This window comes from Terrapene carolina, unplaced genomic scaffold (assembly GCF_002925995.2).
Source record: "Terrapene carolina triunguis isolate 2854851 unplaced genomic scaffold, T_m_triunguis-2.0 Scaffold85, whole genome shotgun sequence".
Taxonomy (NCBI): Eukaryota; Metazoa; Chordata; order Testudines; family Emydidae; genus Terrapene; species Terrapene triunguis.
The window spans coordinates 28,261,127-28,277,776 of NW_020664436.1; the positions used below are offsets into that span (position 1 = coordinate 28,261,127).

The following is a 16,650-nucleotide window of genomic DNA, read 5'->3' on the forward strand; positions in this document are numbered from 1 at the left end:
TTGGGGAGCGGCGGCCAGCCCGGGAAGGCGGGAGTCGCGGGGTCTCTAGAGCTGCTCAGGGCAGGGGCAGGGGCGGGCCTGGATTGGCGGCTGCCTGGTGTCATGGGCTCAACATCGTCCCTGCTGTGCTGGGGTATTGGGGTAACCGTGGGTGGAGAGCGCGGGGCCGGGGTGCAGCTGGAAAACCAGCGAATAACGGAGGAGGTAAGACAAAGGGCCAGGACCCGGTCGTTCCTGGCCAGGCTATTCACGCTTAACGCTCCCCCAGAGAATTTTTTCCCCTGGCTGGCACCTATCCAATGCCCCGCCCCGGCCCCAGTGAACCTGCGGCCTCACTTGGCTCACGTGAGTAATCCCCTCCCTCTTCAGCAGAGCGCTCAAGGAGGCACAGTCCCCATGGACCTCAAGGAAATCAGTGGGGCTTAAGCGTCCCTGGAAATTCGGGGAAATTGTGCACGTGCCCGAAATTAACCAGGTGTTTAAGTGCTTTGCCAAATAGGGTTGAATTTTGTGCTTAAAGTACCTTGTTGAAATGGAGCTTAGATGCTAAATGCATGCGAAGAGTGCTTCTTGATCACTTCACACTTTTTTGCTGATCAATTTACACCAGCTGCATAGTTTAAATCACCATCTGAGTTTGACTCATAACAGTAAAATGGTGTAGAACTGTGGTTCTCAAACTTTTTTTTCTGTGGACCACTTGAAAATTGCTGAGGGTCTCCGTGGACCACTTAATGATCTTTCCAAATGTTCTTTGTACCGTTAACTAACTATTGTAAAGCACTTTGGATAAAATGCTATATTAAAAAAACCCTTAACTTTTAAAGCACATAACTCATATTTTAATATCAGTAGTCTTACCTTTCTAATGCAATGGATGTGCCCTCTTTCCCCTGTTGCGGCAGCCCCCAAGCTGGGGCAGGGAGGGGGTTTCTCTCCCCCGCCACAGAGCTGAAGCTGGAAAGGAGGGCCATCTCTCCCTGGTAGCCACAGCCCTGGAACTGGGGAAAGTCACCTCTTTCTCTGGCCGCCACAGCCTTGCATATCCCAAATTCCCCTCACCCCACTTCCCCTTCCTACCTACCTCCTATTCCCCCCAAGGCTGCCAGCTCACCTTACATGTGTGTCTTCTCCAGGGTCCAGGCACCTAATTAGGTGGGTGGTTCCACTAATTAGGTGGGTGGTCCTTCATTCTCTTGTGTGCAGCCACCCAGAGAACTATCCACAGACCACCTGGACCACAGTTTGAGAACCTCTGGTATAGAATAATTAGGATAATTGGTGGTTCTGCTGTGTGAAAACTGAAAGCATAAATTCAGATAATTAAAATTGCTTTTATCTTAATTTGATACTTTCACATCTTAATTACAGCTGGTTGAAAACAGATAAGTATATTTCATGAAATATTTAAAAATGAATTTTTCATTTTCAAAAACTTCCTATGAATATTTTTGGGGTTTTCAATACTTTCCCCCCTACATTTCAGTTTTGTGTAAGTGGAAACAATACTTTTTTTTTCCTGCTGGGGGGAAAAAGGAAGGAGTGAAAGAAAAGTGAGAGTGTGTGGTTTTTTCCAGTTGGGGGGAGAATTTAAAAGTTTCAAAAACATTTAGTTTTGAAAAATTTTGAAAAATCACTAAAATGTAATCAGGTATTTTTCATTAAAAAGTTTGTGAAAACGTTTCTGATCCGCTCTATTGTTAATATAACTGAGTAGTTCTCCCAGTTGTTTACACTTCACTAAGTAACATTCATTTCAGTAGAATGTTTCATAGCAAAAGCAGCAGAACTTTAGGAAAGGCACATGCAGTTCAATGAACAGCACATTACCCACAGCAAAAATTGAGAATCACTTTAAAAATGCTCTTGGGACCAAATCCTGCTCTGCTTAATTACTCAATTTATGGGACTATTTGTGTGAGTAAGCCAAACAGGAGTTGGCCTGATCCAACACCTGTTGATAAGCAAACATGCAACTAAGGGAGGGGGATGCAAATTAAATTCTATATGCAGAGTTACCACAGATTTAAAACAAAAAAGAGACTGAGGATTCTCTAAATGTTTTAACATTTGCTAATACTATTGAAAAAATACTGTTCAACAAAAGAAAATGAGGGAGCAAGTGGTTTTGATTAAATTATGTTTGGAATATGGTTAAGATAAGTATTTTATAGATTTCTATTTATTTACCTCAAAGAGATTTTGTGACCATTAATTAATTAATGGTTGTGCAGTGCCTTGAACATGTAAAGCATTACTAATGCTATATATTAAGACATGCAAATACTTTACAGTATGTGATTCTTCTCTGCAGTATGTTTGTAAAGAAATGCTTGTATCTATTTGTAGTAAATTATAGAAATGAGGGGAAAGTTGTAGGAAGTTCAGGAGATGAAGCAATCCCAAATGAAATATGTAATTAGAAATTTTAAAAGATGAGTTAAGAAACTTCAAAGTGGTTAACCATAAGATGCAGATATTGTACACTAGTATACGTGTATTGTTGATTGGTATCTTGTTTCCAGAAACATGCAATAGGTGGCACTAATGAGCTACATACTATTTTCCCTTGACACAATTCAAGGTTAAGATTATTTTTAAAAGAAATCTGAGAAGTCAGATTTTAGCAACGCCATGGCCTGTTTCACCATGTTAATATTTCTCTGTCCTTCCTGCTGCATGTATTGCTGAATGATTGAGCTCATACCTAAAGTGATGCAAAGAATGTAATATTGCAGTCTAAAGGCCTGATCCTGAAAGCTGCTCTGCGTGGGCAAACCCATAATGTGAAACCCCATTAAAATCAATGCTTAAACTTTTTTTTTCAAAATTATAAAAAATGTGTTTTAATCTAGTTTTTCAAAATATCGTAATAAGCAAAACACATAATCCAAAAATGTAGAGCTGGAAGGGCCCTTGAGGTCTAGTCCATCCTCCTACATTGAGGCAGAATTAGATCTATCTAGATCATCCCTGACAGATGTTTGTCTAACCTGTTCTTAAAAACCTCTAAAGATGGGGGCTCCACCTCCTTCCTAGGTAACTTGTTGCGTGTATAATTATACTTATAGTTAGAAAGGTCATGTTTTCTAAACTTATTATTTTTGTTGCTTTCCTCTTGAGTCTCTCCAATTTGTTTACATCTGCCTTGAAGTGTGGTGCCCAAAAGTAGACACAGTACACCTGATGCCTCACCAGTCTCCCATGTCTTACATATTACGTGTCTTTTTCACAACAGCATCACACTGTTGACTCGTATTCAATCTGTGATCCCCTATTATCCCCAGATCCTTTTTTTCAGTTCTATTGCCTAGTCCATTATTCTCCATTTTGTATTTGTGCATTTGATTTTTCCTTCCTAAGTGTAGTACTTTGCACATCTTTATTGAATTTCATCTAATTGATTTCAGAACAATTCTCCAATTCATCAAGATCATTTTGAATTCTAATCCTGTCCTCCAAAGTGCTTGCAACCTCTCTCAGCTTGAAGTCATCTGCAAATTTTATAAGCATACTATCCCCTCTGCCCTCCAAGTCCTTAATGAAAATATTCAATAATACCAAACCCAGGGACAGACCTTCGCGGAAGCCCACTAGATACATCCTTCTAGTTTGGCAGTTAATCATTAATAACTACTTTTTGAGAATGGTCTTTCAGCCAGTTATGCATTTACTTTTCTTTTTCCTTTATGCCTTTTTCCTGGTGAGGGTCGCGGCAGCAGCATGGAGAGTGGGGAGGACCAGTCTTCCCTTTCTTCCGCAACAGTTTCCAGCGCCTCCTGGAAGGGATGGCGGGAGGATGTTCTCCAGCATTCCCAGGCCAGCCAGGAGATATAACCCCTTCAGCATCTACTGGGTTGGCCTTGGGGCCTCCTCCCAGTGGGACATGCCCGTTAGAGTTCCAAAGGAAGCTTTCCAGGGGGCATCGTTATCAGGTGCCCGAACCACCTCAGCTGGCTCCTCTGGATCCGGAGGTGTAGCAACTCTAATCCGAGGCTCTCCCAAATAGCTGAGCCCCTCATCCTGTCTCAGAGAGTAAGCCCAGCCACCCTGTGGAGAAACCTCATTTCCACCTCATGTCCACCCCAGTTGCCTTACCACTTCGAAGGCACTTTACTGCTGTAGTGACCTCTACAATAGAAATAGATCCGATCTCACCGGGGGAGTTCCAGCACCGCCTCCTGAAAGGAGGGCGTGTCCACTGGGTTGAGGAGTTCCTCAAAGTGCTTTCAACAATCTCCTCAGTTGAGGCCAGCGTTTAACCACCCTTGCTGGGAACAGCCTAAGCAATGTCCCGCTGACCTCTCCTAAGGTGACAAATGGTTTGCCAGAACACCTTTGAGACCATCTGGTAGTCGTTCTCCATGGTCTTTCCAAATTCCTCCCAAGCCCAGGCTTTCACTTAAAAAACCACCACAGCCGCAGCTCTCTTAGGCAGCAGGTACCTCTGTTGTATCGGAAGTCCAGTTCACAAGCATTTACCTTCTAGTAATTTTATTTAGATCATATTTCCCTAGTTTGCTTATGAGACTCATATGGGACTGTATCAAAAGCCTTACTAAAGTCCAGCTGTATCACATCTACTGCTTCCTCCTATCCACTAGACCAGTTACCCTGTGTAAGATAAATATGAAATTAAAGAATTAGAGTTAGCTCAAGGAGCTATATATGTGTTGTAAAGAAAGGACCTGACTTGCAAGTAGAAGGAATGCCTTGAAAATAATAATTTAAAAGGTCAGAAGGAATGAAGTAGGAAGGATGTCTGGTTCAAAGAATAACTAATGAAATAAGGGCAAGCTTCTAAAAAGAAGGCCTCTGACCAATAAAGGTGACTGCAGATGGTTTTAAATAAAACAAAATAAATCTGTCTTTAAATGATCCAGCATGGTCGTTCCCACCACACATACCAGTGTTATCTCAAAATTTAGGGCCTGTGTGAACCCAGGTGCAAAAGAAAAACTGTTGGTCATCAAGAAGGAGAGGAGGAGAGACCTGGTGAGAAAGGAGATTGTAAAATCTTATCTGTGTTAAGACTGGAAATAAGGGTGAATGGTCTCAAATTGGTTTTTAGCTGGAGTCCATAATGGGAAGTGACAGCATGTGTTTGTTAAAGGGTATAAAAAGTAACCTCTGAAAGCAGTGCTTCTTAACCTAGGGTGCATGCACCCCCTGGGGGTGCGAGACATGCCAGATTTTTTTTAGAAGGTAAATCATCGAAAACACAAATTAAGCACAGGCACATAAGTACAACTACTTTGTTTAATCAAACCTATGTATTTATTAACATTGTACATTTTTAATGATTACTGCATTAAATTTTAACTGCAAAATTAAATATATAATTCTCTCTTTCATTCTATAGTTATGATATATCTAGGTTTAAAGAACTGACCTACTTCAATGACTTTTGATAATTGATTGGTTTATAATTTTGTACATCCTCCTCTTTCCCCTTTTTGAAGATAGACAAGGCCACATTGTTCTCATTAGCAGAAAACATTTGATATATTAGCATTAGTATATTAACTCTTGCTGCTATATTTGCTCTCCTTACTCACCCTGCTGAAGTCAGTACTTCCGTTTGTTAGAAAGGCAAGCAGGATTTGGCTCTTCGTGAATTATCACGACAAAGGAGCTGAAGTTGAAAAAATAATTTGACTTCACTGCACTCTGTGGTGATAAGAGTGAACTTCAAAGCAAAAGATTGTGTTTCTTTCTCATTCTTCATGATGTGTAAAGACTACCTCAAAAGTTTGGTGGTTTTTTTTTTTAATACTTTCCCTTTTCTGACTGCTGTGGTGATCAGCAGACACCCTAAAACTGTAAACATGGGATTTGATCATTTCTATCTTAGCATAAAAACTATAGATGATGCTGTCAGAAAAATAATTCTACCACACCACAGTCCTTCTGTCACTGCTCCAGACAGCCTTCATTCCTGACACCATCTACCAACCCTAATATTTTTTCTAATAATAGAGAGGAAACAAGGATTCATCAGTAACATTAAGAATATCAGATATTACTACACTGTTGTAATTTGTCCTCCTATATACACTTGGCACCGTCCCTTGGTTTATAGACATTTGTTGCTGTGTTTATATGGCACACTCCTTGGAGCAAAGATTCTGCAATCCCTTCCAGTTCTTGAAAAGACAAAAGTAACACAGATGTTTTAGAAACAATAGCCAGGAAAGGCCTGATTACAAATATGGGAACTCAAAAGGAGTTGCTCTTTGAGCTGCTCAGGAGATAATGAGGTACGGAGAAAAATGTTCAATTACAGCTTTAATGCAAAAAAGCATTGTGGTAGGCTTGAGACAAGGTGCTATATCATCATGTTTCAGTCTTGGCTGTCGTATACAATTTTAATAAGTACGTGTATATAGGACATAGTTACTTCCTCTATTTCATATAATTATATGATCCTTCTTCTTTTTATCATGAATAGAAGAACCAGAATATAACTCTTTACTGCATGGTAACAAGTGCCTGCTGAGAGGTATAACGAGTGCCCTCATTCTCATTGGCTAAGTGGAAACTGAAAGTACTTAGCATTACATAAGAGGCACTCACACCTCCAATGATTGCCTTTAATGTATAATATAAACTGGTAAACAATGTGCTGGGTGAAAAAAATGAAGAGAAAGCTAAAACAAGTCTAGCAAAACAAGCTAGCACAGTAAAATACCTGTTTCTGGAGCAGTTACTCTTGGCTAAGTGGCAATATACAGTTAAATTGTGGCTTTGCCACAAGCCCTGACAAAGGGCCAGCATGTAGTTGCACTGATGCAGGAGCAGATCACAGACCATGATATGATTCTTGCTGGCCCCTACTCTTCAGCTATTTCTGTGGAAGATGGTGCAATGGCGCCACAGAGGCTGCTCTCCCTCCCTTACTGTTACTAGTAATATGAGTAGCTCCTGTGTGGGAATGAGGGAGGCCTAGATCCATAATGGGCCTTACGTGCCTCAGTGCATGATTTAGGCCCCTAAGTACCAATCTCAGGAGCCACTGAGATCCACAAGACTCCTGCTTGGTTGCCACCTAACCCCGTATGTGTCTAAACTCACCCAGTACCTAGATTTCCAGGATAAAAATTCCTTAAGTACCTACATTTCTGTCCTGTTGCCTGGCTCCTGCCTAAATCCCAGTGCAATTCAAAAACTGGGGAAAGAAAGGTGGGCAAATATGTATTTTACCTGTGGGGCCCATTCCCAAATTGGGCCACATTCAGAATCTGGCCAGAGGAGGAGATGGCAGTGCCTCCCTTATCATTCTTAACACAGTGCTTAGAGCACTCACCTAGGATGTGGGAGACCCAGATTCAGTTCAGTCCTCTGCCTGAAGGGGGAAAAGGATCAAACATATCTCAGGAGAGTGCTCTAACCACTGAGCTATAGGACAGGGGAGGGCAAACTTTTTGGCCCGAGGGCCACATCTGGGTGGGGCAATTGTATGCAGGCCCATGAATGTAGGGTTGGGGTGTGGGAGGGAGTGCGGGGTGTGGGAGGGGTTGCGGTGTGCAGGAATGGGCTCAGGGTGAGGGGTGCTGGGTGTGGAAGGGGGCTCAGGGCTGGGGTGCAGGAGGGGTGAGGAGTGCGGGAGGGGGCTCAGGGCATGGGGTTGGGGTGTGGGGTGCAGGAGGGGTTTGGGGTGTGGGCTCCAGCCAGGCACCACTTACTTCGAGTGTCTTTGCAAAAATCATAGAAGTAATATTAAACACATTTTAAATTATATTTTCTACTATAAACAGCAAAATACAGTTCAAAATCTTGTATCTAATGATAGGGGAAGGAGGAAACATTGAATAGGCTTTATAATAGAGCTTTTAAAATGAATGAGGAATTTTCAATGTAATCAAGTGACCCTGTTTCAGCTATTTAACATTAGGATAATGAAGACGGAACTGTATTATTTTTCTGCCAATCTGTTATCAAACTTTTATTTGCTGGAATTTCTACTAGTAAGAATGCTTTGCTATTTATAGGTATATCTATCTATCTATATATAATATTCTCCTACCAATCCCGTTATATATATATATATATATATAATATTTGTATTTTTGTATCATGTTTGTATAATTTACAGTTAATTAACAATAAAAGCCGGATCTAATTTCCAAATTTGAAGAGAGAGTCAGAAAAATCAGACTGGTGTCTATAAAATTATGACTGGTGTAGAGAAAGTAGATAAGGAAGTGTTGTTTACTACTTCTGATAACACAAGAACTAGGGGTCACCAAATGAAATTAATAGGCAGCGGGTTTAAAACAAAAGGAATTTTTTTCCCCACACAACGCACAGTCAACCTCTGGAACTCCTTGCCAGAGGATGTTGTGAAGGCCAAGACCATAACAGAGTTCACAAAAGAACTAGATAAATTCATGGAGGAGAGGTCCATCAATGGCTATTAGCCAGGATGGGCAGGAATGGTGTCCCTACCCTGTTTGCCAGAAGCTGGGAATTAGCGACAGGGGATGGATCACTTGATTACCTGTTCTGTTCATTCCCTCTGGGGCACCTGGCACTGGCCACTGTTGGAAGACAAGATACTGGGCTAGATGGAGCTTGGTCTGACCCAGTATGGCCACTCTTATGTTCTTAAGAAAAAAATAGACTTAATATTTATATCTGAAAATCTCAAACTACTTTACAAACATCGATGAATTGCTCCAATGAGAACAGTCCCCATGTAGCATGTCCCATCTGTGTTCTCCCTCAGTACCCCATCAGCACCAGCAGTACAGCTCTTGGCCCTGTCATGCTGCCACTGCCAGGCACTCTGCTGGCTCCAATCTGCTTCCCCCTTCTGCAGCCAGTTAAAATCATGCAAGGGTAGTTACTCTGCCAAAGCCAAAACTTATACTAATCTGAGAAGGGAACAGTCCAAATGCAGAAACTATTCCCCAGACACCTATGAGGATCTAGCTAGTCACTTCCTCACATTTCAGCTGTTCTGCAAAGGAGCTGTGCTTGTAGAGATTGAAGCAAAGCAGCTGCTTTTGCCCACTACCCTCCATTTCAGACTGAAATTGATTGCCTGCTACACTTCAGAACCAAAATCATTCCCTCAAAGATTCCAAGCTCCTGTCTAAAATATTCTCCTACCAATCCCGTTTATGAAGGGGTGGGACTTCTTCTCTGGTTCTCTTCTGACCTCTGTTACAATTTTATGAGCTCCCATAACAAACAGAACTTTTAATTAACTAAACAGAAGTATTAAAGAAACTCTAACAACCATTTTAAGGTAGCTGTGCTATTTACATATTTTTCTGAGTGTTGTGCATAATTTAAAAGATCAGTTAAGTTCCATCCTGAATCTTTATTGCTGAAATCTTGTGTAAATATAAAATGTGAAAAAAGCTAAATTACATAACAGATATATCCCAGTTTAATGCTGGATCATGATTAGGTTGTACTGTATGCCTCCAGCACTGACTAATAATTCTTACAGTTTATTGTATAAGTATTCAAGCTTTATTCATAACGGGTCAAATACTGAAGTCCTTACTCAGTATTAACTCCGGCAGACTTTACATTGCAGTCAATGAGCCAAATTCTGCTCTCAATCGTATCAATTTCTGAAGACTGTGGAGTTACTCCAGATTTGCATCAGTTTAGCAGGTAGCACAATTGAGCCCAACAGGAATTTTAATGACTAATAAATACTGAGAGAAGACTTCAGGATTTTTCTCCATGTCACTGTTTGTCCAATAAAATAAAATATCAGAGTATCAAGTGAGCCAAATACTGCCCTGTTAGTCCATCTTCAATGAAAAACAGAAAGCACTCATGTGAATTTAAAATTTCATTTAATAAAGCAGATAGGCTAAAACACCATTCTGAATATTTCTCTTTCTCAAGGACAAATTTACAAAATGGTCAGTTTCAGAGGAGTCTGAAGTTCCATGGACAAATCAGGAAAATATCTCTTCTCAAATAAACCTTATTTTCTGTTCCACAGATGATAAAAACTGAGGAGATGTTACAAAACCTTTCAGTGTGTATTTTAAAAATGACAGGTTTCAGAGTAGCAGCCGTGTTAGTCTGTATCCGCAAAAATAACAGGAGTACTTGTGGCACCGGAGAAGTGGGTTGTAGCCCACGAAAGCTTATGCTCTAATAAATTTGTTAGTCTCTAAGGTGCCACAAGTACTCCTGTTATTTTAAAAATATATATATACTATTCCCTTCAGTAGCCATGCTAGTATTGGCTGTGGACAATTCAAGAAGGCACAACTATATAGGGAGGCAGCAGTCAGTAGTTAGGGCACTGGACTGCACAGGGACTCAGGAGACCATTCTACCACAGACTTGTTATGTGACCTTGAGCATGTCCCTTCCCAGTCTCTGTGTGTCTTGGCTATTCAGAATGCAAGCTCGTTGGTGCGGGGACTCTCTCTTACTATGTGTATGTACAATGCTAGCACAAAGGGGTCCCAGTCTTAGTCAGGACCTCAAGATACTACTGCAATATAAATAATTAATAATAACATAAGTATAAATGGAGTTGGGCTGGTGGTGAATTTGCCCTTTTGATTCTTTTAAAATTGTTTTGTTGTTATAATATGAGATAGCTGAAATGAGCCCTGTTTTAAAACCAAAATACTAAGGCAATGTTCAAATCAAACTTGCAATTTTTCATTAGAATCAAGGAAGTTGCTTGATAAATTTAGCTCTCTGGAGAATTTTAAGTGCCTGTATTTGAAAACAGCATAAACATTAGCTAGACAGTGATTAATACGAGTTTTCCATAGTCGTGTCATTCTTCTGTTTATGTTAATTGTTTTGATGGACGGAGCTGTAGATCATAGGAAATATTAATTAGGGTGTTGGAAAGTCAAAATCACTAGCTGTGACATGAATAATGAGATTGATTTGGATTGGTGGATGAATATAAACAAAGCTCCTTCATAATAATGTTGACATCATATTACATAGTAAAGGATGACACATTGTCACTCATAATTTCACTTGTCTGCCTTGAGTGATAGGTATCAGAACTTATCCTTGAACTCTTGGTCTTGTATTTCTTGTATCTCGGGCACCACAGATCCTTCGTCATATTCACAAAGTAACTTCTAAATTTCACCCCAAAAGCGTGGAGCACTGGGTTCAAACAACAATGGAAGAAGGCCAGGGCTTCTGTAATGTACTTCGCAAAGGCTATTTGCTTTTCACTATCACACGGTTTATTCAATTTACCCATATTTGTGGCAGTCACAAGAAGAACCATGTTATATGGTACTTGACAAACCAGGAAAACAATCACAATTAATACAATCAGACATATCGCTTTGTTTCTTTTGGAATTCTGAGCTTTCACCAAGGTTTTGACAATGAATGCATAGCAAAATACCATAAACAGCAGAGGGATAAAAAATCCAAATAGAAGTTGCATACCCAGCAGCAATAATTTCAACGTAGTGCCTTTTGTCTCGGTATTGGATCTGTGTTCACAAATCTCTTTTGCTTCATTGACGGAGTGGCTGTAGCTTTGACTGAATATGAAAGTGGAACTGGAAATTAAAATTGACGATACCCATACAACCAAACAGATCAGTCTACTGTATGCTAGCGTTCTAGCCCGAAGTTTAAATGACTTTGTTGCCTGTACAATAGCAATGTATCGGTCCATACTGATAAAGGCCAAGAGCAGCATACCACAATTGAAGTTGATTGCATAAATACCTCTGGTAATTTTGCATATGAAGTCACCAAAGATCCATTTTTCAGCAGCATAATTCACTGCCCAGAATGGAAGAGTGAGAACAAACAATATGTCTGCTATGGCCATGTTGAAGAGAGATATATCTGTCATAGACTTGGTTTTTTTATATAAAGCAAAGGTCATTACTACAAAGATGTTACCCACTAAGCCAAAGACACACATAATTGAGTAGGCAATTGGCAAAAATACTTTTGTGAAGTTTCTGACTTCCCCCGTGTCACATGGTGATGTAATTTTGTCATAATCAAATGGATAGTCTGGATAGTCTGTGTAGTTAGATTCTACCTGCAAAAACAATACAGCCAGTTAGTGTAAACATTAGTGCTTATTTCTGCAAGTTCTCTCTATTGCGTAAACAATGGAGAATTGATGGTATGAGACATAAAGGATCAAATTCTGCTTTTAGATACATCCTGGTGTCTCAATAAAAGTAATGGAAATATTTGGCCCCAACAGTGTTTGAAAGTTAAGCATACAAATACTACTCCCAGGTACTTTTCTTTCAAATCCACCTTTTCCTCATCAGCCTGACCAGCAAAATCCTTGCGCGTGCCAGTGATCTGCTGTCAAAACTCAAACAAAGGGCTCCCTCAGAAATATTCTTCTTCAGTTGGTGATACACACAACGTTCTCTAAATAAAATTCGCTCTCCCCCACTGCATACTTGCTCAGAGCACAGCTCAGACAATCCAGATCTTTATTGTCTCCTCCAGCATTAGTTCTTTCCCACAACTGTGAAAATACTCTATTTTAACAGAAGAAGAATTTTCTCAAAATGACAGATGTGTTTGAAGGAGTCTGGAGAACAGCTGAAAAATAACTCAGAGACTTTAAGGTCAGGAGGGACCCTCATGATCATCTAGTCTGACCTCCTGCACATTGCAGGCCACAGAACCTCACCCACCCACTCCTGTGATAGACCCCCTAACTGCTGGCTGAGTTACTGAAGTCCTCAAATCATGGTTTAAAGACTTCAAGTTACAAAGAATCCACTATTTACATAACATGGTCCCTAATCTTGAACGTTGTTTTCGCATATTTACAAGTCTTTCTTCTAGCATAGTGTATTTGTTGTTTTTCTTGCGCTTTAGCAATGTTACTAAGAGCCAATGAAAGATCAGCATTCTTTCTAGCATTCAAATTAGTGCTGTACTCCTTGTAGTATTGTTCATTGAGTTCCTGGAAATATAGTCACTAATGAGCATAATAAAATCGTAACTGAACTATAAGTGGGGGAGATAGTCTTCTGGAATAGTCCACAGAACTCCGTACGAAAACGTCAGCAGGATATCCAGTGACAACACAGTCTATGAAACATCACATCATCACAAACAACTCTCATTAGCCAATCACTCCCAAGGTCATGACAATTTGTCCAGCACTTTATAGAACTGCCACTTCCAAATCAGCTGTTTCATTGGTCTGTTAATACACTTCACCAATACACTGCTTACCCCATCCATTTTGGTGATGTGCTTCTTCTGATGAGAAAAGAATTGGTGAGGACAGTTCTGGTATCCTCGGAGCCCCTGTGCAGGAGGCAAGTGGATTGGATCAGGAGAGCAAAACAGGAAGTATCAAGAGATCAAAACAAGAAATATGCAGCATCAGAGAAAACTAAGACTAACAAAATTCATCAAAATATATTGTTTTCACGGAGATGTTCTGGTTTTGATGAAGGCTTCGTTGAAAAGGTAGGACATTTTTTAAGGCAGGGGAAAGTGAGTCTTATACAGTATTGTAGAGCCTGGTGGTTAGGGCATTGGCCTATGATGTAGGAGACTCAGGGTCAAGTTCCTGCTCTGCCAGATTCAGAGTGATCTGGGATAAAAAACTCTGCTGGGGAGCAGGGACTTGAAACTGGGGTCTCCCCCACCACAGGCCAGTGCCCTACCCATGCACTCTCCCTTGATGTTTGTGAAAATGTTTGAAAGGTTTTGCTTTCATGCCAATGCAGAACAAAACTAATTTCAACATCTCAGCAAGTTGCAGCGAAACAGAATTGTTCTCTGGTCAACTGTAGTTGAAGGTGATAGTACTATTGAACTGAAATTGAGTGTGTTTGTGTTGGTGAGGCAGAGCAGTAGTGGACTAACACTTGGAGACTCGTATTAGTTGTGTGAATTCTGCCTTAACTTATGATTTCTTTGCTTTTCAGTATTTGCATTGTTGTGAGGAAACACACAGTCAACCTTAACTCTAATTTAACAAACTTTTTTGTTTAGGAATTATTTGGATTTAAAAAAATGCATGTGGAGCTGTGGAGACTGCAGACTCATTTGTGAAGTGGCTGGAGAGAGAGGCTCTCTGTGAGTGGGACTGAGGAGATGGTCTTCTCTGTTTCAGACGTGGCACGCCCATTAGAGAAAGCTTTAACCAGTGCTCCAACTTCCTTTGCCTGCTTCTCAAAGTTTTAGTTGTGAAGCTGCAGGAGCCTGGAAGCCTGAAGAGGTTTGAGCACCTGGTGGAGGAAGCTTGAATATTATTTAAAGCTCTTTCTTGGAAATATAAAGTTTCAAACCAAGCAGATGTGATTGTTTAACAGGCTCCATTGTTTCCCCAGCTCTGCTTCCTGGCCAGCTCCACTCTCAAGACCCTCGGACCGTCTCTATCTGCTTCTTTAAGTCTTGAGTAGGCACTTTCTGTCTCCATCCAGCCATTGTCATTTGTCCACTGTCCAATCTCCATTGCCCCAGCTGATTTTCTTGTTTGCTGTAAGTATCAGCACTCACATGCAGGATAGCTGCTCCTTCCTATGGCTTTACCAAGATGCAGGAGACAGGCTGTACCTGAGTCCTTGCTTATAGTTCAGCCAATGAAGCCCTGAATTAAATAGCTGTAAGACAGAGCTATCTCTGTCAGTTTCTCCCTAGGTGATTTACCTTGCAATTATATATTAAAAAACACACACGCTGTCACAATTAATCAGTGTGAAATCAATTATTTGCCACAATAGTTGTTGTAAAATGCATTTAACAACAAATAAATTGAAAAAATGCATGCAGTGTAAATAGAAATAGTTATGGCTCAAAGTATTTACAGACCATACACATCAATTAAAAAAAATAACCCATGCCTTAGATTTTGGAATAATCTACAAGTGAGTCTGTTCTCAATTCTCAAACTCCAGGGACCCTAAAATTAGGTTCAGCCTCCCACCCCCCAAGCAAAAAATCAGAAGTGGCGATTGTCACGGAGTCACCGGGTGATGCTCTGGAACTACTCCATATGAAGCCAGTCAGGACTCTGGGGGAGCATGCCTCCTCTCTCTGAGCATACTGTCTCCAGGGCAAGAAGCTTACACAGCTTCGACCTTCCTGGGTCTGACCTCAGAGCATTCAGCACTCCCTTTTCACACCATGCGCCTCCCGCAGTTAGGGTGACCAGATGTCCTGATTTTATAGGGACAGTCCCGATTTTTGGGTCTTTTTCTTATATAGGCTCCTATTACCCCCCACCCCCATCCAGATTTTTCATATTTGCTGTCTGGTCACCTTACCCACAGTGAGTCTGCACAGGCGGGGCTCCTGGGGAAGCCGGAGGGCCCTGCAGCCCAACGCCGCAGTCAGACGTGACTCTCAAACAGCTTGTAAAACAGAAGGTTTATTAGTCGACAGGAACACAGATTAGAACAGAGCTTGCTATTACAGACATCAGTGACTTTCAGCCAAGTCCATCTTGGGAATCCTGGGCCAGAAGCCCTGGATTCCCCCTCTTCCAGTCCCCCTCAAGCAGACTCCCCGCTTCCAGCTACTCGACCTCCAACACCCTCCTTGATGCTCCTCCTCCTTCTCTTTGTCTTGCTTCCCCTTCCTGGGAAAAAGGTGTCACCTGGTCGTTCCTGCATCTCAGGTTACATAGGTGCAAACAGCAGGGCAGCCTCACCTGCCCTGAGGACCTCAGCAAAAATCACACACCCAATTCCTACCACCTAAGTATTGGTGCAGTACACAGGGAAACTAAGGTACACACAGTATTAGTATAGGAAAGTAAGACTCACATGCAACATAACAAGATGAATAAATCCCCACTTTTTCACAGTGATATAAAAAAGTTTATAACTCAAATGAATTAACAGATTTACTTGAAAAACTCTCACAAATTATAAAAAGTAAATTCTGTCAGTTTGATGAGGATACAGAATTTAAGCCCCATTTTAAATGGGGTGAATAAGGACTGCAGTATTTAACCCTGAGTCCAAAGATTTGCCACACTTCATGCTGACTGCATTAGGACTGCACCCAGCCCTGTGTTCTGACGTGTCGGTGAACACCATAAAGGACTTGTCAAAGTCCGGGTTTACCAGCACCAGGCCCTTGACCAGGGTATTGTCGGAGAAAAACTGAGTTCTCACTCTTTTGTTTGGGTACAGCAAGTCAGAAGCTTTATTAACTCTCACAATTGTGCAGAGGGAGAGAGCTAAGCAGGTCTCTCTCCCAGGTAACTAATTACAGCAAGCATTTATACCTTTCACTACAGATAATAATGAGGACAGCTGCATTTTGTTTATACATAGGCCATCTTGATATCTTATTTTTCTCACTTGTTTTGACTCCAGCCTACATACAATATTTTCTATACCTTATCTACACAAGGTCGCAACAACTTCTCACACAGTTCTTTCTCACCCGCCTCACACAATCCTCGCTTCTACAAATCTCGTGTTATTAGGGTTACAGTTAGCCTGACTCATGCTAACAAACTGTCATGCATTGCAGTTCCTTTCTGTCAGTTCTTTCTCTGCTTCCACAGTATCCTTCAGAGCACAGAGAGCCCTCTGGCACTGTTCAGTCCAGACCACCTTATCTGGCTTACCCTTCTTACATAGCTCAATGATGGGGGCGGCTATGGAGCTAAAGTGGGGCACGAACCTCTGATAGTAGCCCACCATCCCAATGAAAGCCTGGACCTGC

General features: G+C 41.2%; 2 protein-coding genes across 2 annotated transcripts in view; one reads left to right on the plus strand and one right to left on the minus strand.

Annotated features, from left to right (window-relative positions):
- Nucleotides 1-116: 116 nt before the first annotated feature.
- The window catches only part of RNASET2 (ribonuclease T2), an 88,307-nt gene continuing 71,773 nt past the window's right edge, over nt 117-16,650 (plus strand). Inside the window, exon 1 of the mRNA XM_026649554.2 lies at nt 117-204. The gene's annotated coding sequence lies outside the window, so the exon portion shown is untranslated. The remainder of the gene's footprint in view (nt 205-16,650) is intronic.
- LOC112110684 (C-C chemokine receptor type 6) lies at nt 10,940-13,200 on the minus strand. The gene is made up of 2 exons (XM_024205809.1): nt 13,192-13,200; nt 10,940-12,022 (listed from the first exon to the last, which is right to left on the minus strand). Exons 1-2 carry the CDS (start codon nt 13,198-13,200, stop codon nt 10,940-10,942), a joined length of 1,092 nt encoding a protein of 363 aa, XP_024061577.1.